We start from the raw sequence: 22,979 nt of genomic DNA on the forward strand, positions 1-22,979 counted from the left end.
ATGAAGGGCCAGGACCTAAGAGCTCCCTTGTATGCCACAGATGTTTAAAAGTATGTTTTATAGCTTGATTTTTAGGCTACGTATTCAAAGCCACCTATAAGATACTGCAGCCACAGTCACGGCACGTGTCCTGCACGCTCTACTGCTAGTCCAAACATCCTAAAAGTGTGTGACGGCTGAAGGGACTTTATATAATTGTGCGAAGAAGAAAAAAAAAGGTACATCAGTGCACAGCAGGACTGGAACAACTTCATTATATTTAAAGGGTCAACTCAGAAACTGTCTCAATTATCCCTGTTGGTATCTAGACATGCGAATGGTTTGTTGTTTATTTGTGACACACGGTTTTGAGAAACTTTTCAGTTTTCCACAAATCCAATTGAACATTGTCCTGTTCTATGATTTGACTCCCTCTCTCTTGCCCCTACTAAAGAAACTAAAGAGTCATGATCAGACCAGCCGACAGGGGATTCAAACCAGTAACCACCTTGCTGTGAGGCGAGAGCACGCCGCCCTACATTTATCCAGTTTTAATGTTTTTGTAACAGATTCCAGTCATTAGCAGCAGCAGACTGGAATGACCACAGACCAAAGCGTGTGTTGGTTTTAGGCGCTTTTACTCTGATGTGAGACGAAGGCCGTGTATTGTACTTGGCCACCAATACTGGTCGACTTAAACAGTGTGGTGAGCTGCTGTTATTCTGATCAGTCTGTATGTTTTAGTCACGCTGGTGATTAATGACAATATCGCTCTGATCGCGCCCTGGTCCAGACTGAAATATCTCCACAACTACTTGATGGATTGCCATGAAATGTAGTACAAACATTCATGATCAGGGTGAATTTTACCGATTTCATCTAGCACTGTCATCAGGTTAAAGTCTAAACATGCCCAATACTTTTGCTTATTATAAAATGCCTGCAGAACTACTGACATTAGCATTTACACTCAGTTACCAGTGCACTAGTTACGCCTTGTTGAACCTAATGCAACAGTCCTGCATTAATCCCTCTGTTAATGAAGGTTATAAGGATTTAATTGATTCACATGTTCACCAAGTATTACATACTGACTAGTAACAGTACAAAACATGAATGTTTTATCCATGATGTCACCCACAGGTTTCCGAAGTACGGAAGCCCTAAAAGGCCATACATACATTTCCTCCGTTTTCCCGTGATAACGAGATAATTAATTTGAGACCTCGAGAAAACAAAACGATAGTCTAGTGTACTAAATCAAGTGCGCCCGTATTAGAGAATGTATGGCAAATGCATGTAGTCCATGATATTGGTTATACGGACAATAGGTTTGCTCCTATTACACCACTGTAAAATCCCTTTTATCCATAATTTCTGACAAAGGTTTGTACACTTGATCCCAGGACCATCCTGACTGTTCACTCACTCAGTATAAAGCATATTTACTGTATCATTTTTGAGCAATTCAGCCTTAAAGTTCATTATTTTGAATGGAAAAGGGCATAAAGTCTCTTTGATCCATAATTTCTGACAAAGGTTGATAAACTTTGGCTAATCCTCACTCCAGTCCTGAGATCAAGTGTACAAACCTTTGTCAGAAATTATGGATCAAAGGGATTTTACAGTGGCGTAATAGGTTTGCTCGCTCCGTATCATGGACTACATGCATTTGCCATACATTCTGTAATATGGGCGCACTTGATTTAATGCACTAGACTATCATTTTGTTTTCTAATTAATTATCTTGTTATCACGGGAAAACGGAGGAAAATTATCTCGTTATCACAGGAAAACGGATGGAATAAAATGTATGTATGTATGGCCTTTTAAGGCTTCCGTACTAAAGAGCTGTTACCAGACTGTAAACATGTTTATTCCTGCTGTAAAGTTGGACATTTTAACATGGCCGGCCTCAAGTGGACGTTTGAGAAACTACAGTATTTGACACTCCTGAATAAGCTTCACTTCACAGCCAAGGAGATCACCGCCTGGTACTGACAGGTGTCACCTCTTTGCGATTTTGAAGGGGGGGATTTATTGCAGGACTTGTTGCCACTAGTTTAGCAACTGAGTACAGCTCATAGCACACAGAGACACTTGCATGGCTTGTTTTTAGTATTTTAAAATGTATGAAATGACACAACAGATGTTGTCAGTGCTAAATAGACCATTTATAGTAAGAACCACTGATAGAAATGGGCACAGGCCAGCGGTTGTTTTTGTGTACTATTGGGTCCCTTCAAATACGACCACACACGTCTTGTGTGGAGCTGTGTCCTGAAATAAGAAAGATCCTCTCTGCCAATTCCTCCACAGAAAACCGCTCAGCACCAAGTCAGGAGTAGTCCTGGCAGGTGTATCTGAAAATACCTTGCTGCTTGTTATATGATATTCAGGGCTAAGTGCTTGAAAATAGTCGAATGGTTTCAGTCTGCCGCGTGTGTGTAACCACACATGAACCCAGCTTTGCCCTGTTTGGATCAAATCCAACCAGCTTTTTTACTTTCCTGCCTCCGGGCTTCCATCTGTCTGAATAAATGATACGTGATGAGTGAATCGATTTGAAACCGGTGTTGTAAAAGCATTTCCATTCAATTCACTTTATTTCACCAGGGATTTATATTGTCTCAGGTGCCATTCGTGTTTGAAAATGTGTCCATTACCCGCCTGGCGCCTATCATATGAAATGGATGCCATCATACCCAACATTTTCTACATTGACTGTGCCGCATGTGAATCTACAAGCACTTGAAGAGAAGAGCAGCATATTTTAACATATTTCTCCTCGCCATCCGCAGTCACCTTCGGGCCTCTTTACAGCCACAGTGGCGGGAATTAGATCGACCTCCTCTCTTGACTTGTCTGTAATGATGAAGAGCTACAGGCCTGTGAAAACTCTCTGCAGCTCACTTCAGTCGATGCGCTGCACTTAAAGCTTTTCACCCTGTCTGGCCTTACAGAGAGCAGTGAATCCAAACATGCAGCGTAAAAAGCTTTTTTTTTATGAGTCACAGGCAGAAAACTTGGCTCCGGCGGTAGTTTTTGTGGTGTGCTGAAGAAGGCGTTTGTATTTATAGTTCGACACTTTGAGAAGTTTCGCTTATTTGCTTTCTTGCCGAGAGCTAAATGAGGAGATTAATGCCGCTCTCGTGCCTGTCTGTTAACTATGCAGATGAAGCAAGCAGCTGGTTAGCTTAGCATAAAGACTGGAAATAATTCGCTTGGCTCTGTGTGAAGGTAACAGAATCTGCCTACAAACACCTGTCGAGCTCACAAATGAACATGCAAAGAAATCAGACTCCTTTTTTATTCCCCCAAGTAGGTTTTCACATACTAGGTTTTTTTTCTTGGTGTCTTCGTGCAAAACAGTTATTAAAACTATGAGGAATATAAAAAAAGATGTAAAAACAGCAGTTCACTGCACCTACCAAAGAAAGTCCTGCACATAAACCTTCTCAAAACCGTAAATTTAGCTGTTTCCAGTCTCTTAAAAACTAAGCCAAGCTGCTGATTCCAGTTTCTTATTGAACACACAGACATGAGAGTAGTATCATTCTTCTTTCCTTGGCAAAAAAAAAGCCAACATATGGATTAAATCAATGAGATATAAACTGGTAATTTGTAAGAGGTGCCTGGTTCTTGAACTGTTCCACTCAGGATTCTTAATAGGAATAAACCTCCTACGTAAAAATGTCTGCGGTTTAACGGGGTCGGCCTACGCTGCTGGATTTGTCTGTCAAAATAGTGGAAGGGACGAATATTTTCTCAAGTGGTGCACGGTGTAAACAGTGATCTAGAAAGAAAAACTATTAAATATGCACACTTGGGTCAACTGAAATCACTTTTATTGTCAATACAGCACATACACTCAAACCCATAGAAATACAAAAGTTTCTTATCCCTTCTTTACAGTGAAGTACAGTATATGCTACAGTAATACACACATCCCTCACACTTGAAATGATACATACCATGACTGACATATTCCCCAATATCAATTCTTGTTAATACTTCCTTTGATTGGGTAGTCATTGAATGACCCAAAGTGACTTCATGCAGATCATCTTGATGCCTTTGTTTTCCCCCCATACAAAAACCCAGACTGTGACTCGTTACAGTTATAGCAGTGGAGTGAGTTTTCAGAGACGCCTTGTCAGATAACTTGAAGCAAAATCTACTCAAGTGTCATGATGCATGATTCCAGCCCAGATATACAGAATTTGTCAAGATCTACTCTGTCTTGGCAAACGTCACATTCATCCAATCGATGCATTTTAAAGTCATCAAACGTGGTCCAATATCATCAGACAAAAAAAAAAACACGACCTCCGCGACAAGAGGTAAAAAAACATCCCAGTGTAGATCCACAGATGCTCGTTCATCACGTAAAAACCTCCTTACGTCCCCCTGATTATCGCAACTGGAATGATCTGAAGGGGCTGGGGACAGAAATGCAAAAAGAAAACAGAGGCCACATACACTTAATGTTTTTTTTTTTTTCATAATAGATGTGTGTGGTTAAGTAGAAACAGACGCCATAAATAAGTTCTCAGTCGTAACGCTACGAGGCTGTCATACATGTCAAACAAACAAAAAAAAAAATCTTCCAAGACTACAAAACAAGCGATAACTTTTTCCAACAGCTCAGCCTCAATCCTTTTTTTTTCTTTTTCCCAAAAAACGCACGTGAGACATATAAAATGGCAGCTTTTACCCGCTAACATACGATCTAACAAAACTATCACATGATGAACTGAAAGTGTAACAGCTGCGGATCAGTAGTGACGTTGTTGGCCGATTATCTGTCCTTAAAACTTTACCAAAAAAAAAAAAAAGGGAGCTCGAGAAACCTCAGACAAATTCACTGAAGATGTTTTTTTGTAGTTTTTTTGGAGATTGTATTCCTGAAAAAAAAGGTTAAATCTGTCCGACTCCACGCTGCTCAACTACGAGCCTTAAAAAAAAGAAAAAAAAAGCCTATTATATTGTTTGTGCATGCAAGTATGTATGCAAGCCAACTACGACACTAAAAGAATGACACATTGATTCACTGGCCCTGAAATGCTCGCTTGTTTCAGTAAAACAGATGTTAAGTCCTAAAAGATGCATTAAAATTATCTTTAAAAAAAAAACAAAACATGATGAGGGCAGGCATTTTTTTTTTTGGATGAAAAGGTTCGGCCCTCTTCGGTTCAGATGTGCGGGGAAGGTTTAGTCGACTTTCTTGCTGCGCAGTCGGAGTGTGTCCAGCAGGTATCTGCAGACGGAGCCCGTGTGTTGCGAGAGGAGCGTGAGGACCTTCCCGTGAAGGAGTGTCAGCAGGGTCTGGTGGCCGGTCGCCCACACCCGGTACCAAGGCCCGTAGAAGGGGTCGGACACGGCCGGGCACAGCATGTTGTTCAGGTTGACCTCGGTCACCTGGAGCGGGGACAGAACAGGTTGAGTGTGTGCTCGTATAAAATCAGAAAAATAGGCTGAGCTCAGTTGGATAATGAGGTTTTGGCAAATAACACGGCTGACTTCACTAAATTGCCTGTGTGATGAGCTCACAGCCTGTAAATCCTCTACAACTGATTTGACCGTTGAATGACTTCATCGCTGATGTTTGCGTGTGTGATTGTGCTGCAGTAAACTCTGACTTTGTTAAAATGTTCACTGTTCTCGAACCTCTCCAGTTTCCAGATTTACTGAGTGTCTTTCAGTCACTGATGGCCTGCGGAGAGTGCCCACTGTTTCTCTGTGCTAATGCAGGGTGTGCTTTTGTTGTTGTGATAGTTCAGATTTGTCCGTGTACCACTGTGCAGAATTTCAAAGCCACCATTAAGCCTCTTCTGTTGCGAAAAGGCAGGTTTGTTCCCCCCATTAATTCGAGCAAAGGTAGTTGAGTCGGATTCAACTTTTGGAAAAAAAAAACAACACAGCCCGACGTCACGCTGAACCGGTCGAACTCTCCACAGTCAGCCTGAAAGGTCTCTGAAACTGAGACTATCCAGGTGGATTCATGGACTGATACTCTTACCTGTTCCTGCTTTGTTCATTTCATGAACCCAGCGTCTAAATCCGTGGTGGCTCGCAATTTACACTACAAAACAGTGACGCCGAGAAGTTTTAATTTGGTTTGTGTGAGCTTTGGTTGAGAGACTAAGCAGTGACGGCACCTCAGCACAACCCTGCGGCAATTCTGAATATGCCCAAAGACTAAAAATTAGTATTCAACGACTTAATCCCCACTAATGTACGGCGTGCGGCGAGGGTACGGAATAATAGCGTCACAAAACAGGACGTTAATTTTGAAGTAATCAGCTGCCGTGATCACAGAAGGTTCAGTGGACCATAACTAACACCGGCCTCAAATTTAATACTTCAAACTTGAATCCACATACGTGTATAAAACGATAAAACAGATGGATTCAGTAAAGGGGATAAATCTGTGAAGAGAATTCGTGGTATGTGTTGTTCGTAGTGATGCTGGTATTATGCATTATTCATGCCTCTCCCTCCTGAAAGCCTCTTTATCACGGGTGATTAAGTCCTCACTTATCTTTGTGTCTAATGTGAAACTCGGTGCTCTTTAACTGATAACAGAGAATCGCACTATATGTTATTTATCTGTATGTCTCCTGTCACCTTTGCTCTCATATAAATACATTATTTAAAGTGTATACGCTGCATAAATTAGCTGTACCGCATGTTCAAACTGAGCCATTCTTCTACACACAGGTCTCTCACGATGAGCTAATATCTGTTTTTAATGCCTTCCATGTGTTTACGTTTAAATAAATGACTCATCATTCTCCCCGGGAGTGGATCCAGTGAGTCGAGTGCTGGTGCTGGTGGTGGTGGTGTGAGTGTTACATGCGTGTCGTGAAACGTCGCCTAACGCCCAGCAGAGGGCTCCACCTTACCAGGCCGAGGAGCTGCAAAAAGACAAAGTGATAGAGGAACAGGAGGCCGTTGGACAGCAGTGCCCACCACATGTCGCCCAGAGGCTCGGGCTTGTACACGCCTGCGGAGAGAGAAACACTCTGTAAAACATCTGAATCGCTGTGTGGGCTAAAGACAAGGGAGGACGCACATTGTGTTTGTCTCCTGCTACCTGTTAAATCACTTTAAAACGCCAGTTTTCATTTCACTTCCTCGCTTTGTGAGTGGAGCCGACAGATGGAACAACCCCGCGGCCGCGATGAAAACCAGCAACAGGATGTGGTGTCAAACGGGCTTTTCCTGTTTCCTCACTGCTGCTGGCATTTGCTAAAGTAATACCAGGGCGAGGGCATCAGGAGAGCGCCGATTGTATCGGTTTAACGAGAGCAATGAAGACTTCCTCTTGTGCGTCTCTAGTTACTAATGAACAATGAGGGCCTTGCAGGCGGAGGTTTGATTACTGTGCTGCACCCGACATAAATCTGACTTTAACCTGACTTCTACGAGTTAAACATATACGCGTGGACTGGAATCTTAAAACAGTCGGCGTCTTCTTTACATCTTTAATCATTCACTGCAGTTCGTTTTCTTTTTGCACCAACTTCCTCCTTCACATTTGCACTTTTCCACACCTGGGAACCCGCTCAGTGCAACTTCTGTCTTCCAGCGTTTGCCACTAAGTGACTCTAAAGGGCACCTTGGCAGCTGTTTCAGGAGGAAAAAAGCTGCAGTATCTAGTTTCTGCAGACATGCCTTCATGTTGTTACATAATGCAGTAGAGTTCAATGTGCTATTGGTTGGATCTAAAAGGTGAGGTAAGCTGCATTTTTTTTTTTTTAAGTTATACCCACAGCAGAGGGGGAGTCGGATCCCTCCCTGACATCCAAAGTAATCTTTTAAACTTTGGAAGACCTTTGGGGAGAACACTGAACATTCAGCATCTCTCTATCCAACTTCGAGAATATTCACATTTGCTCATCGGCGGCAGATGGTGGAAAATGATTACAGCGTTTTACAACAAGCAGCGACGGAATAAACTGATGACACGAGCGGTTGAGAGGCTGAACAGACAAAGAAAAAGAAAAGGAACGTCATCAACAAAAAGGCAACGCGTCCAAGGTGCAAACACGTCATTATAGCCTGACATTGTTGGTGAAAAGATATTTCGTCGTGGCCGTCAAGGGGAGATTGACGCCTACCTCCTTTCCTGAAGAGATAAAGAGGCACCAGGTACAGCATGGAGTGCTGGATGTAGTAGATCTCCTTCTCGAACGGTAGCTGTGGAGAGAAGAAAACATTTTAATACTTTAAAATAATGAATGAATAACGGCTCGGAGCACATCATTAGTGTGTTTTTTTAGATCACCGCGAGTATTGTTTGGATATTTAACCATGCCACAGCTAACTGAGGATGAGCAGACGCCTCGGCCTCCTTGAGAAGAAACGTGCACAATGTGGATAACGAGATGAAAAGGAGGCGACAAAGGACTGCTTTAGTAATTCCTCGTCCTTTTGAATGGAGAGTTTATTAATGGTACAGTCAGATATCAGTGTTTTAATGAATAAAACCAACCCTAACTCAATAATTTCATGTTTTTTTCCGAGAAGATTTATGAGGCTATGATGCAAACTGACTCCATTTCATGTTAAAACTGATTAATGTTCATTCCTCGCGCTTCTGTTGGGTACATCTGCCGTGAAAACCAAAGACACACACACAGCCTCTAAAAGAAAAACCCTTCAACAGTCCTGTGACACTTCCCCTTGTTCTTTATCTAATATGGGAAATGGAGTTACGGGAGACGCTTTAGTTCGGCAACACGGAGCGTTTGATGTTCACATGGATCGTGTTCAAACTGTCAAAATTCGATTTTATTCAGGCTAATTGAGTTAAAAAGTTAGTGCAGTATCGACTGTGTTTGGGCCGAAGCTGTAAAGTGGAAGCCTTTCAAGCAGGCGGTGTTGGTTTTGATTTGAACCGACTCCCTCAGACTTCCATCGTCAGTGAAGCTCACGCTTTCTGCCGCTTGAGTCCTTCTGCAAGTTGGAGTTTAATCCTTCAGATTCAGGCGTGGGGTAAAACGAAGAACAACAACAGTTGTCATGGCGCCATGAAGTTGGCTCTCAGAGTGGCTCTGTTTTATGTACTTTTTTCATCCATTCTGTGCAAACATGGACTGAAAGTATTAAATTCAACTCGTGAGAGCAACCAGCTGAAGACACACAGCGAAGGAAACATCCATGGACCACAGGCCAGAGTCAGAACTGGGTCGCTACAGGAAAGAACTCAACGTTTTGTACGTCTCGAGGAGCCCGCTCTACCAGTTGAGCTTATTTATTTATTCATGAGTGTTTTATTATCCACTTTGTGCGCTATAAGCCACTGTAACAAGTGAATTTCCCCAGCGTGGCATCAATAAAGTCTTATCCGTGTTAAGCTCGGAGACAGAACAAGAGCTCGCAAGATGAGATCAAGACTTATGATTGGTACTTACCAGTCTAGTGTTGACTACGGGGAACATTAAAGCCAGCAACGCACCGTTCAACATGTGGACCTGCAGCCTGGAAACACACAGGAAGACAAGAACAACATAAGCCAATCAAATTTAAAAAAAAGATCTGATAGACTTCACGTCTTCCATCAAACCTGATCTAGTCAGTGCTGATCTAAGCACAGAGAGACAGGTGTAGGGCGGTGGAGATTATGTTCCGTGTTGCTGAAAACCAATCAGAGTCCTCCCTGACGCTGTTAGCAGCAGCTGTCTCAGATCGTTGGCAGGGTCAGTTCCTGGCGGGAGTTGTTGATTGTGAGGATTCACCGACGGTTCAGGCAATCACAACCTTTCGCTCCGCGCGTACGCTCGCGGAGGCTTGACATTTCTACGGCCCATTAAGAAATCACACGGAAGCCGCCGTCACGATTCTGACAGAAAAGTTATTCATTCACGATTAGTGTACACTTAACACTTTGTTCTTCTGGCTGCTTTCCGCCTCGGTTCACACGCCGACCTGTCTGCTCCTGCAGACAGAAGGAGCGTGACGTCTGTTCAGTCGACGAAAATGTTTCTTTTAACCCACGATTAGTCTGAGAGTCACCGCGTGGAGCTAAATCTATGTCCCCTGACAGCTCGCTCTGTCAAATGAGCCAAAATAACTGTTGTGACAGCCGAGGTCGCTGGGAAAACATCAGTGTTGTACGAATGTCACTTCAAATGAGCCCAGCTGTCACTAAAATTGTCATATCGTCGTCAATCTTCGCTTCAAGGCCAGAGATATGTAGAGACTTGAATGTATAAATCCTAAACTGCACAAAGTTTCCGATGCTGTTATTCTGCCGTCACAAGCTAACTGTATATGTTTGCATCTTTTGCGTAATGCTTTGTCTACCAGGCGAACAAAAAGGAGCTGAAACAAGCAGAACCGAGGCTATTTGTGTACCAGCAAATGCTGGTACCGGGGGTGTGTGTGTGTGTTTGTTGACTTTCGGTGAGGCTGATTGAAAAGATTGAGCTGAATTTATGCATGAAGAGGAGGCACAGATTATGAACTCAAATGGTAAAATAAAAATGAGGTGTGAAAAGACAGGAGCTAACGCGTCCTGATGAAAATCATGGTGATCTGATGCCTTTATTTTTGAGAGAATAAAATGTTCTTAAACTTGGAGTTTCTGTTGGTCCACCACCGTGATATATCAGCATCCGTTAACTGTTCGCTCTCCTATCAGAGCTGCTAAGGCAAACTAACTTTTTCTACGTCTGCTGCTTCTACACGCAGGACTTTTATTGTGAAGCACTCACAGGAAACTGGGCCGGCTGCAAACAATTTTAAAAACAGTTTCATATATTAGGACTGGTCTGGATTGGTAACACCAGATTTTACCATTAGGTGTCACACATGTCTTAGAGTGGCAAGTTTTCCCACAACACATTCCTACATATATTTCACAATAAAAGCCTTGTTAAGGAATGAAATGTTTCTGTTCAAAGAAATGCTAGAGGGCTTTAATTTGAAAAACGTACAGGAAGTGCCAAACAAATGGGAGCGGATCAAATGGAGTCATTATGTATAAACTTTCCAACAATGTATTTCCTGAACTCGTGAGTAACTTACCGTAAAGCTGTGTGTTACAGGTTGGACTGAATTCTTGAGACTTCCCAGTAAAGGTTTAAAATAGCTCCGAGCTACATCTCGTGTTTCTAAATTTGAACAGCTCTAATGACAAATATGGTTTGTTTGTACGCTGAACTAGACCGACAAAACTGGAAACCAACCCGACCCTACAGGAAACGTAACATTTGACAAAGAGGTTGTGTGCAGAAACCAGCAACTATCTGAGGTATTGCTTATGTTTATGGTACACCGTGAGGTTCCACTTCATTTCCATGTGCATATCAAATGTCAGGTATACACAAACTACAACTGTCGATCTACTGAAGCGTTTCTCACGGGAAATACCCGCGAAATGTCCGGTAAGCTGATACGAGAAGACAAGAAGAGTCTAGATAGGAGAGACAATGTGAAAGAACATCTTGACCTGAAGGAGAAATATCACAAGTATCAAAAGTATTTTGTTTTCCACAGACTTCACTTCGAAAAAAGTCACAATTTTATTTTTAGGTGGCTACTTTGGTGGTCAGACAGAGCTACAGTGCCTCGATAAAACTGCTACCGCTCACTGCCGGTATTCACTACGCGACTCTCATGGGCTAAAAGGCAACAGAGAGTGACCTTGCTTGTATTTATTCCCAAGCAACTTTGTGTTCCCGCTGGCAAAAACACTTGTCGGTTCTCCTGAATAATTTACATCCCAGACCACAGCAGTTTGTTTTAGGAGAGAAAGACTAAACCCCCAACAAATCCATTACAATAAAACATGGCGAAAACCCAATTTACTCTTAAAAAGCCTATGAGCAACCACAATGAGTGCATCAAATGCTTTTATAGGGAAATAAAAATCCATGTTTAATTTGAGCGAAATCATTTTATATTACATTCATGGCAGGTACCTCCTTTGGCAGGTTGGAATGGGAGGTGGATGACTGAATAACACAAGAAACCTCGAGTTGTAGTGCTAAACACTTAACTTGAACCATCTTGCTGAAGTTTCTCTGAACAAAACACAGAAGACAGATGTGAGCCGGCGGTAAAATACTTACCTAAATACGACCATCGCTGTTTTACATGGCGGGCAGGCCAGCAGGAAGATCTGTTGAGGAAAAAAAAAAGGAGATGAGAACTCGCATTATCTCATTAAACTCTCAGTCATTGGAGAACAGCTTGAACGCTTCGAGAGCTTCCAGGGCTCGGCGCAGCGCTGGAAGTAAAGAAAATGAACAAATTGCTTTAACAAGTTTTTATTAATATAATAAGAGCAGGAGCCTTGAACGGAGATTCCCCGCAGGCAAACCGTAAAGTGCTTCTTGCTTCAAATAAGAAAACAAACTGCAGAGTCTAGATGGGGGCCCAGGAGGATGATCGAACAATTAGGTTTGGATTTCAAAAGGATTCAAATGGATGCCAGGTATTGGCATAAATGTATTTTATTGCCGGTTTTTAAATTGAAACAATCTGCGCCTCATTGTTTCGTGGAAGGAAAATAATCAGATTTCTGTCTGAGGCCAGCAGGGACGTGGACCTGCGTCATTTCTGGTCCCCCGACAGCTTAACGTTGACAACACTTATGTGCGTTTGTTCGTTAAAACAATGAAGTCACAAGTCCAGTTTAATTCACAGCAGAATCACAAATGATTTACCAAAAAAAGCTCCAAGTGTTTATGTATTTAGTACACATGAGAACAAAAGATTTCTAACTGCTCCGTTTCCTCTGTCAGAAACATTCATATCAACGTTGGCTTAATAATTTATAAGTCACAACATGGATCCCTGTTGTACAGATCATCTACGCTCAGTCACTGTGCTACTGGAGCTCGGGGGATTCTTCAAACGTGGACTGGTTCAAACCACCCTCTGACACGACAAAGATTCGGTTTGCCCCGAAGGCAAAGGCTGGGAACAGCATTACAAGAAAGCAATTTACTTGAGATCTGTTGTACAACTACCCACTGGCTGGGGGGGGAGGAGATGTCTTCAGGATTGATCTGCTGTACACCCATCACCTCATATCAACCGGCACTGTGAGCACAACTTACATTCCTTTAGACCAGTAGCACTATCTGGAACAAAGTAAAACTTTTAGCACAAGGTCGGATTAATTAAATAAAACTTTTCTAGAGAAACAGATGTTTCTTTAACGTTCATATTTGTTATAGAGGAATGAAACGTAGCTTTTTATATGATTATCAATTGTTGGTGTGCTTCCTTGGTCCTTGCAAATCCCTGAGAAGGATTATTTATTTATTATTGATTTGATTCTTTATCTTTATTACTGATGCATGAGGGGAATGTATAATATATTTCTGCCAATGGAGACAGTTGATGAATGCAGTTCTTAGAGGTGTGTTCATGTTTTTCTGTTTATAACGATGCAAATCTGACCTCCAGCAGGGACGTTATCTCTAACCGACTTTTCACTGAACACAATACGACACAGTCACAAACGGATTTCATGCAAATTGCTGAGGAAGTTGCTCCTGTCAACAAGGACTTGTCTGACCGGTGGGGCTCGGTCTACAGTGCAACTGAAATACACTGTGTCAATGTTGGCCCACTGCTGTCTTCCGAGAAACCGACTTGCCGAGCTATGCGCAAATATCCGAACTAGACGAACCAGTTAGAGTCCTCGTGAGGAACTACTGGCAGTCATGTGTCATGGGCTACATCCGTCCCGTAACGCTGAGCGTGTTTGATGATCATAGACAGTATGAAACATCAATGTCATATCCATGACATCACCCACAGGTTTCTAAATTTGTTGTGAGCTCAGTGTGGATCATGGGTGGAACCTAGGAGGGCTGAATGACGCCTTGTTGCTCAAACAAGCCATCTGTAATGGCACCTGCCTGTTTTTTTGTACCAGGCTGTAAACATTTTAACATAGGACCTTATGGAGATTAACTCGTTGTGTAGCCGGCCTCAAGTGGACATTTGAGGTTCCTACTTTCCACACTGAGCTTCACAACGATTCTTCAGAAACCTGTGATGTCACAGAAACGTTTATTCTTTATACCGTCTACGGCTCGCCGGTGATCGACCTGAACTTTTTAAATATGACTCCTTCTCAGAAAGTTCTGTGTAATAAACCATCTGGCAGGGTTGGGTTACTTCTCTTTTTGGACTAACTTTAAAAAAATGTGTGAAAGCCAATTTAGTTTAATCTGATTCAAAGGGCCACTTCAGTTTAGAACTAGGATTAATCCCCATTTGGGACACTGGCCAATGAAGCCCTGATCTTATTTAGGTGAGAAGCACTACTTAACTGTAATCCAGTGCTGTATATATTAGAAGAAGAGGAGATACACGTTGAACACATGTTGTCTGATCTAATGTAGCACAGTGTCAGTTTAAGTCCTTCAAGTTTGGATCGCTAACACCAAGCAATGTTTCAGGATTCTGACAATGTATGGTCATAAGTAATGCATCACATGCACATCATTTTATAGCTGTTTTCTTCTTTTCGTCGTTTTTAAATTAAGACTTTATAGCACGTGTTGGTGTCATATGGGTGCAGTCCTTTAGAAAGGGTGTTTCCTGTGTGATTCATCATTGCTAAATCTGTCCAAATGTGTTGAGACTGCTAAATTTTGACCATCAATTTAATCAGAAAGACAAACTGGGTTTTAAAAGAAAGGTTTGGGAAACTGTAGCTACAGATGTGTAAATTATATGGTTTATCGTTTTTGCATCGTAGAAACACCATCAACAAATGTTAATTACTCCAATGTTGTTTCTTTACTTACATTTTATCAATAGTTTCTGGTTCATTTGGGTTTTAAAACAGTTTGGTATTGTTGTCCTATCAAACAGGCCAAACAGGAAACAGCGCTCTAACTCTGGATGCGTGGTTAACACTCATTAGTTAGTGATTAGTTGGTGTTGACAAGAGGTGACTTTCTGTGAAGAGTTCAACAGTGCAGGACGATTACTGGCCGACATTTGGCTGACTTTTCGGCATAAATCCTAAAAGGACGTTATTTGAAATGACAAGAACGAGAGTGTTTGTGTGCACAACACACGCTTTGGATCAATTGGAGGCAAAACAAACTGAGCTGGTAAAGTCAGCGCGGCGTCTGAGGCATAAGGTGTACTGATACTTCTAAAACTGCATTTGGATTCTTGGGTTGGGTTAAACTTGAATCTGGTCATTAGGCGCTGTGGGGTTCTTGTTACCTTTACACTGGGTGTGATATTTGTGTTACTGCCATTAATCTAAGCCGTGTGGCTTTCTTGTTTCAGTGCTCCTCTTGATTTGATTTCCGGGTATTCTGAAAGTTTAAATTAACAGGAATTTACAAAATTGAAGGTTGGCCCTTAACAGGGAACTTGCTGGGGTAAATATTTAGCATAATCTTGACTTAAATGACAGTGCATGATGCTATCTTACCACAATTTCCATTATTTTCCACAACTCCCATGGAAAGTTTGGAATTTCCCAAATCCCCTAGCTTATCTTCCCATGCAAAGTTTCTGGAAATTTAAAAGAAATTCACTAAAAAAAGTTCCATTGATTTCAATGGGCATTCAAAAAAATTCGTCATCACTCTTGTTACTGCCACCAGTGATGCGCCTCTGGGGTGACTTGACTTTCATACTTGACTTCGTATGCCTTCTAAGTGTGCAAATATAGGTGTGTGGTCGCCCTCCCCTGATTGGGCCCCCCTGAGGAGGCGTGGCCACCATCGTCGACCTGGAGGACCACGATTGGCACCAGACCCGACCCGCCAACCCTGAGTCTCCAATGTGAAAAACAACCTTATTTAAGTTAGAACTGCCTGATAGTCGTAGGTCTTGCTTTGCTGTTAACACGCCTGGATTTTGATTCATATGTCAATTTCTGTCATTTGTCTGTTATCTTCATTGATCATAACCTCTCGTCTTTTTCGTCCTGCATGTACGTGAGTGCTGATCAAGCTTCTGCAGCTCCAGTAAACAGATACATGATCACAGTTCAGACTCATTCCAGCCAGGATGCTGTTGTTGCAGCATAAAAAAAGACACAATTATGTCTGATGTCCATTTATCCTGATAATAAACCTAATTTTACAGCTGAATCATAAATCTGGACTTACAGCAGGATGAGGCATAATGCCATCTTCTTTCCTGTTTCCTGTTTTAAATTAACAGCCTCAGCCTAAAGAAAAACACTGAAAAACCACCGGTAAAAGCCTGGAACTGAACATCCACACATATGGCTATTATTTGGTCAATTTGAGCTAATATGTGCTTGTATGACGCAAATATAAAACATTTTCTGCATTGTTGGCACTGAAATTTCCAATTAAAAGTACAGCTGTAGCTGTATAATGAGCTTTCAAGCTGTGATTATGAAGATTATTAAGATTAATGGCCTATTTATAGATTGACAGTACTTATTGTTGACAGGCCGTGCTTCCTTTTTTACAAGTGTAGTCATTAAGTATTACAATATAGAGCCTTCAGCGGAAACTGAACAATCTGTTGTGTTGGGCGTGTTATGGCTGCAGCTGATAAATGTGGCTATATTTAAAGATAATGCTGATACCGTGGTCTGTTGTGTTGATAGTAAATGTTTGCTGCACATGTGTTAATGGCACGGCACTTTGATTTAAAGGCAAGCGTTCAGTCTTCGAAGCAAAGACAAAGACTTTATGTTGATTGCTGCAGCCAAGCAGTATTTTAAAGTCCCATTCATAGCTGCTGTTTTCAAGAGCTTCCTCGAGCCTGGAGCAATATTTATTTATGACCGTTTTGAATGATCAACATGTTCGGTCACACCGGACCCCTGGCGTGATCTGCACGGGAAGAAAGTTCAGTTGATAAGGGGGTTGTTGTGAGTTTGACGGGAGCTTACCTATCACCATGCGTTAAAAAGGAAACTCCCAGCTCAACTGGAGAGTTCCTGTGGGAGTCACTTTAACTCCACATGGGCAATACTGAGAATTCAATGTTGTTCACCTGTGTTATTATCCTGGATCATCCACATCCGCAACATTGGACTGAGTGCTATCTGAATGAATCGTGATTGTAGTGATTATATATTATACTTTAATAACAGTCCTTGGAGCATCTAAAATCTGATTCCTGGTATACGAAGATCAGATTTTTGTTTCCTAACTCGAGTCCTAACATCACCACGTTACACTGCTTTCATGTTTAGCCACCGTTTGGTTGTATTGGACTGAAAAAAACATCCCGTAGGCTAAATCTAACTTTCCAACAAAATAGTTTGTACCCCAAACTAATATTTGTACACTTCTGTTGCCACGGTAGTGACCACTTCACTTCACAACAACAAAAAAGCCACAGCTCTCTTGGTCATACTCAAAAACAGCTGTTGGCGCTACGCATGGTACTGTCTGTGGAGCGAGAGTGGAGATCCCTAATGAGGTGAGGAGAAGAAGAGCTGGATCTAAGCACCATGAGAGGAAAAGTCGGTACAAACCACCGTCTGTTATCACGGCGAACTTAAGATCTCTCCCCAATAAGACGGAGGAGCTGATGGCACTAACCCGGCTACAGAGGGAGTATGGAGAGTGTAGCATCACAGAGACTTGCTGGTAACTGTGGACGGCTTTCAACATTTGAGAGCGGACAACTTAAGAGTACTAATGTCAATCTGTGCATACTGTTAATACTGTAAATATCCTATAACATAATCCATTTTTATACATATCTACATACTCTGCACTCCTGGTTAGATGCTAGACTGCATTTTGCTGTCTTAGTACTTGTACTTTGTGCAATGAAGTTGGACAATGAAGCTGAATCTAATATATGAAAACAGACAGGAAAGCAGAGAGAGAGAGAGGGAGGGAAAATATGATGAACCACAGAGCCAGGTCGCTGCAGGAAGGACTCAGCCTTTTGTAAACGAGGATCCCGCTTTTAGTTTTTCGTATCCACCTTATGTATTTTGAGCCGGTGTAACAAGTTTGTTGGATCAATATTTATCTTATCTTATCTAAATGTGTCCATCACATCTATCCTTCATGCCCTGGTCACATCCCTCAGACCTCGATTGAAACTGCCTGACAGTAAATTGATCAGTCGGCGATCAGTCAGTGTGGAAATGTGACTGCTCGTGTTCCATGTGGATGGAAGAAAAAAAAAAAACCCTAACAGATGTCTGCGCTGTCAGATGTGGAGAATCATCTCATCAGTCATCAGACGCTGAACTCTTCACCTTCATGTGGGGCTCTTTCAACCTTGCACCGTGGTTTTGATACGTGTGTGAAGTCTGCAACTGACACCGCCGCTGTGGACTAGACTGAGCTCAGAAAATGTCTTTACATTCGATATTATATCAGTTTGTAGTATGCAAAACAGCTTGTGGAGTAAGCAGCAGTATCCTGTGTGAGTATGCGGTAACAATATTGACACACTCTATCCGTTGGAACTTAGCAAACAGACTGCAGGGCGAGCGACGTGTTGCACCATGCAACACAGTCAAGTGGTTATATCCTTTTTAATAACACTCCGGCCAAGTAGATACCTGTGCCGATTACTCAAGGACTGTTGTGACATCAACTCAGCTCATCTCAATGTGCACCTTTACAGCAGCCTATATATATTCAAGCCACTCATGAATCTGGACTTCCAGATGTTTTTTATGCTGATAAACAAGTAAAAAAAAAAGAAGGGCCAGCTGAGGATATTTGCAATCCTTACGAGGTGTTTTGATGATCATAGACAAAAAAAAAGCAGGGATTAAAGATGTGCCGCGCCCGTATGCTTCAAATCCACCGACTTTAATGACTCGGATCATAACGCGGAGTTAATAAAAGTGCCTTTATACAGTCGAGCTAAGACACATTTACCTCATGTCATGACAGTTCCCTGTAAACAAACAAAACCCTGCAGAGCCGTCCTGCTCAGAGAAAACTGCTCTTTCCTGTTCCAACAGTCAATAGAGACGTTACAACAAATTTCCTTCCTTTTTTTTTTTTTTTTTATAAAGAAACTGTGTTTACTTTCCTCTCGTGATCACACACACATGTCAACAGGCAGGATCGATACGTGCCCTGCATCATTTTTACCTTGGTCTCGATACATCAAGGACGTTTGGCCATCATCGCTCGCTTCCTCGCCGCAGCGAGTCATTCGTCAACGTCCGGCTACCGCCGTTTAATCTAATCACAATGCATCAATATAACTTGTTCTCCGTAGTTCATGTGTATGACAAATACATTAAAATGCATTAGGCGGTGACCCTTTACCGTGACCTCGCGGTGTGCAATCATGTACCGTGAAGGTCAGCGTGAAAAGGAAGACATGCAGGCGCTGTGTATTCTAGTGGTGGCCTCCGATTCAGACTTAAAGTACAAACACATCATTTTATTCATCATGTTACGTCGATCTCAGCTACATTAAGGTCCCTCAGCGGCTTTAAAGCTGTTCATAAGTATACGGGTTCAAATCAGATGACACCCAGCTCCTGTTGCATACAGGTCTTATTTCATGATGGCAGCACTTTCCCAGTCAGGGGGTCCCAACCCAGACTATGGGTCACTATCAAGGGGGTCGCGAGGGCTTCTTGATTTTAAAAAAGGGGGTGTAAGAGTAAGACTTGGATTATTATTTAAGATATAAATCTGACAGATACAGATTTACAGAGTCTTCAGCCACAGTTAAACAACCAAAGAGGTCAGAAAACAATGAATTTCTCAAAAAGAGAAGCCTATTAAGTATGAATAATTCTTAAAAATTCACATTTCACAGACAAAACCGCATGAAAAGTTCAAATAAATCTCAAACTTCCTGCGGTTCTTGTGTTTATGGGTTGTTCTGTTATTCTTAGGCACTAAATATAATATGAAATATCTATTATTGTTATTTTGGGGCTGCTTTTGAACCTTTATTTCATAGTAGCGGCTGAAGAGTGACAGGAAAGTGTGGAGGAAAGAAGAGAGAGAGTAAGGGGGGACGGCATGCAGCAAAGGACAAAAGGTCAGGATCGAACTCTGGCTCGCTGCTGCCCGGGCTGAGCCTTCGTACATGGGACGCTCAACTCCACCAGGTGAGCTACGAGGGCGCCCCTAATGTGAAACATTAAAGAGAAATATGTTACTCATTCAGAGGTTGGGAGTTTATTCAATGATAGAGAAGGGACACCTTGAAGAGAAAAAAAAGCTGGGAGGCACCTTCAACACAAAATTAGACCCCCAAACTCTTTGAGCTATATATAAATGAAATGCATACATCTCCTGACACGCTGCTCTCTCTCTCTCTCTGAAGACATGTCCCATCCTGCATGTTACCAACTTCTTCCAGCTTCCTCTGAGTTTTTGTGCTTGCGGGTTCTCGTCGATCGCGGCTACGCCCAGATCAGGGATTGGTCGACGTCCATTAAAAACAATGTTATTACTACTATAAGTCATATCTCTATTTTAAATGTATAGATATATATAGTCTCTCTCTTCCTCTATGAACTCAACATGATCTGGGTTCTGCTCAGAGTTTCTGCCTCTTGAGGAAAGTTTTAAAAATACTTGATTTGATTGCAGAAGTTTTGTAACATTTTGTTGCCACATCAGTCTGGCCCTGTAGTCACGTTCGAGTTGTAAGCGTGCATACATCCGTGATTAGTTATGAGCTTAAAAAATGTGATGTGAAGACAGTAAACGGAGGTCAAACGAATGGCTCATGTGCAAATGTCAGGAGAACTTCTTGTCCACCCAAGCAGCTTTGGTTTTGTTCAGGATTCAACACCTCTTATTTTATCGTATTTACTATTGCTTTTTTGATATTTTATTATGTATATTTTGCTTTATAGTATATTTTTATTCTTATGTTGTCACTTGTCACTTTGTGTAATGCTGCTGCACTATAATTTCCCAGCTTGGGATAAATAAAGTCTATCTATCTATCTATCTATCTATCTATCTATCTATCTATCTATCTATATAAATAAACCTGTCTCCTGCATGTTCCTGGAGATGGTAAAGGGGATAAAAAGTAAAGTGAGATAACTTCTGTTATGATTGAATTAATATGCATGTTATGATGGGCTGGGACACATAACTTATATGTTTATGTACTATTTCAGCTCAAATAAGAAGCACATGCACATGTGTGAGTAGCTGGATGGAAATTTTAAAAGTTGCACAGTGCATGGATGAACACAGGCATGTCTCCATGGGTGCAAACGGTGCAGTGTGGTCGGTCCCTTACCTGAACCATGGTTATGACATGGCAGGGGTTCAGCAGATATATCACAGTCTTGGTGGCGAACTTGAAGCCCACCTCCACCCCAAAAGTCATGCAAAGGGCGACCAGCAACAGGTTCTTGCCCAGACTGTCCTCCTTCGCCCTGTTGCATTCTTTCCCGACCCCCCTGAGCTCCTTGCAGAGGTTGATCCTCCTCAGCGCCACGCCGATCTCCACCAGGGAGACGAGCACGATGATGAGGCTCTCGCTGATGCGCTGCTGGGGCGCGATGAACGCGGCGCACTCGGGGCCCCCGTTGCCCTCGAACTTCGGGTCCACCCCGCCGTAGATCCAGTCCAACAGGCTGTATATGTTATATCTGGACATATTCCTCTTCTCGTGTTGGAAAAGATACGAACAAGATGGAATAAAAGACGTCACACTGACTTCTTGGCGAAACATGAACTGCGAGCTTTCCCTTTCGTCGTTGGTCTCGCGGTTGAGAGGTAGACATGTATCCACCAGCCTTTTTAAAAAACATAAAAATAATAACAAGCTTCCTCATCCACCAGCCAAGACTCTCACCACGACCCCTCTCACAGGAAACCAAGCGTGGGCATTTCAAGCTGGCACCGGCATCGTCCCCCCGCAGCTTAATCACACCGAGGCCGGGCAGCGGTTACAGGACGCGGGGTAACAGACACCGGAGAGCAGCGGCGGCTAGCTCCACCGAGCCGCTGCTAAATTTACCCCCGAGCCAAGCCTCGCAGGCGGAGCTCAAATCTCATTGGCGCCGCATTCAGGCAACCATAGGCAAGCGTGGTGGCAATAACTACAAGAATATATTATATAATACTGTAGAGTAACAATAGATGGTGTTCGCTTGTATTGAATGTATAAATACAACTTGGTAGTACGTGTTTTTTAGCGTTTGGTTTGCTGCCTGAGAGGCAACGCAGAGGGCATAAAGTAACCCAAAGGCTGAAACAAGGACGACACCCACCACACGTGATGCTCAGGGATGGTGCGTTCACGGACAGCACGGCTTTTTTTAAAATTGTAAATTGACAGTGAACGCAGCATCAGCTTCATCATATATATATATATATATATATATATATATATATATATATATATATCAGAATCAGAATCAGAAATACTTTATTAATCCCCGCAGTTTTTGTTACTGCAGCTCCCAAACGGTAAGTAAGATAGTAAGAAAACAATAGCAAGAAAACAAAACTTTAACCCTATACACCTATACAATATCCTATTTTAAACGCTATATACACATGTATAAATAACAGTTAAATAGAACCAGTGACAGTAAAATAAAAACCAAGTAACAGTGAGATATGCAGTATGTAAATCTAAAAACCTTATAAAGAATTTAGTCTTTGAGAGACTGGACAGAGAATAGACACTGATTGTTAAAGTGCAGTATGCATGTGTGGCAGATTTCACTTGTGATATTGCACAAGCCAGTTCAATAGCTACTGGACTTGACTTGGAGTGTTTGATATTTTGAGGGAGGAGTTGTAGAGACCCAGGGGGAAATTATTTTTGTTACAATACTTCAGTATATAAACAAACAAAAACAAACATATGTAAACAAGTAACCATCTATTAAGAACAATATATTAAAGGTATATAAAAGATCAAATTTACAGTTAAATAATGTGCAACAACTTTAAAAAGTTAGCATGTTGGGTGAAGATGAGGGTGTGTATGGTGCTGCAGGCAGATGTTGGTTTGCAGAGGGAGGGATGTACAGGACAATGATGATGACATGCAGGATCTCTCTCAGCAGATAGTATTGTCGGAGTCCAACG

General features: G+C 42.1%; 1 protein-coding gene across 1 annotated transcript; it reads right to left on the reverse strand.

Moving 5' to 3' along the window:
• Positions 1 to 3,809: 3,809 nt before the first annotated feature.
• On the reverse strand, positions 3,810 to 22,054 carry tmem164 (transmembrane protein 164). The gene is made up of 6 exons (XM_010732155.3): positions 21,172 to 22,054; positions 12,063 to 12,112; positions 9,402 to 9,468; positions 8,106 to 8,184; positions 6,888 to 6,988; positions 3,810 to 5,400 (listed from the first exon to the last, which is right to left on the reverse strand). The coding sequence occupies exons 1-6, from the start codon at positions 21,607 to 21,609 to the stop codon at positions 5,194 to 5,196; spliced, it is 942 nt and encodes a 313-aa protein (XP_010730457.3). The 5' UTR covers positions 21,610 to 22,054; the 3' UTR covers positions 3,810 to 5,193.
• Positions 22,055 to 22,979: the final 925 nt, after the last annotated feature.

The sequence above is a fragment of the Larimichthys crocea genome, chromosome XXII (genome assembly GCF_000972845.2).
Source record: "Larimichthys crocea isolate SSNF chromosome XXII, L_crocea_2.0, whole genome shotgun sequence".
Lineage (NCBI taxonomy): Eukaryota > Metazoa > Chordata > Actinopteri > Sciaenidae > Larimichthys > Larimichthys crocea.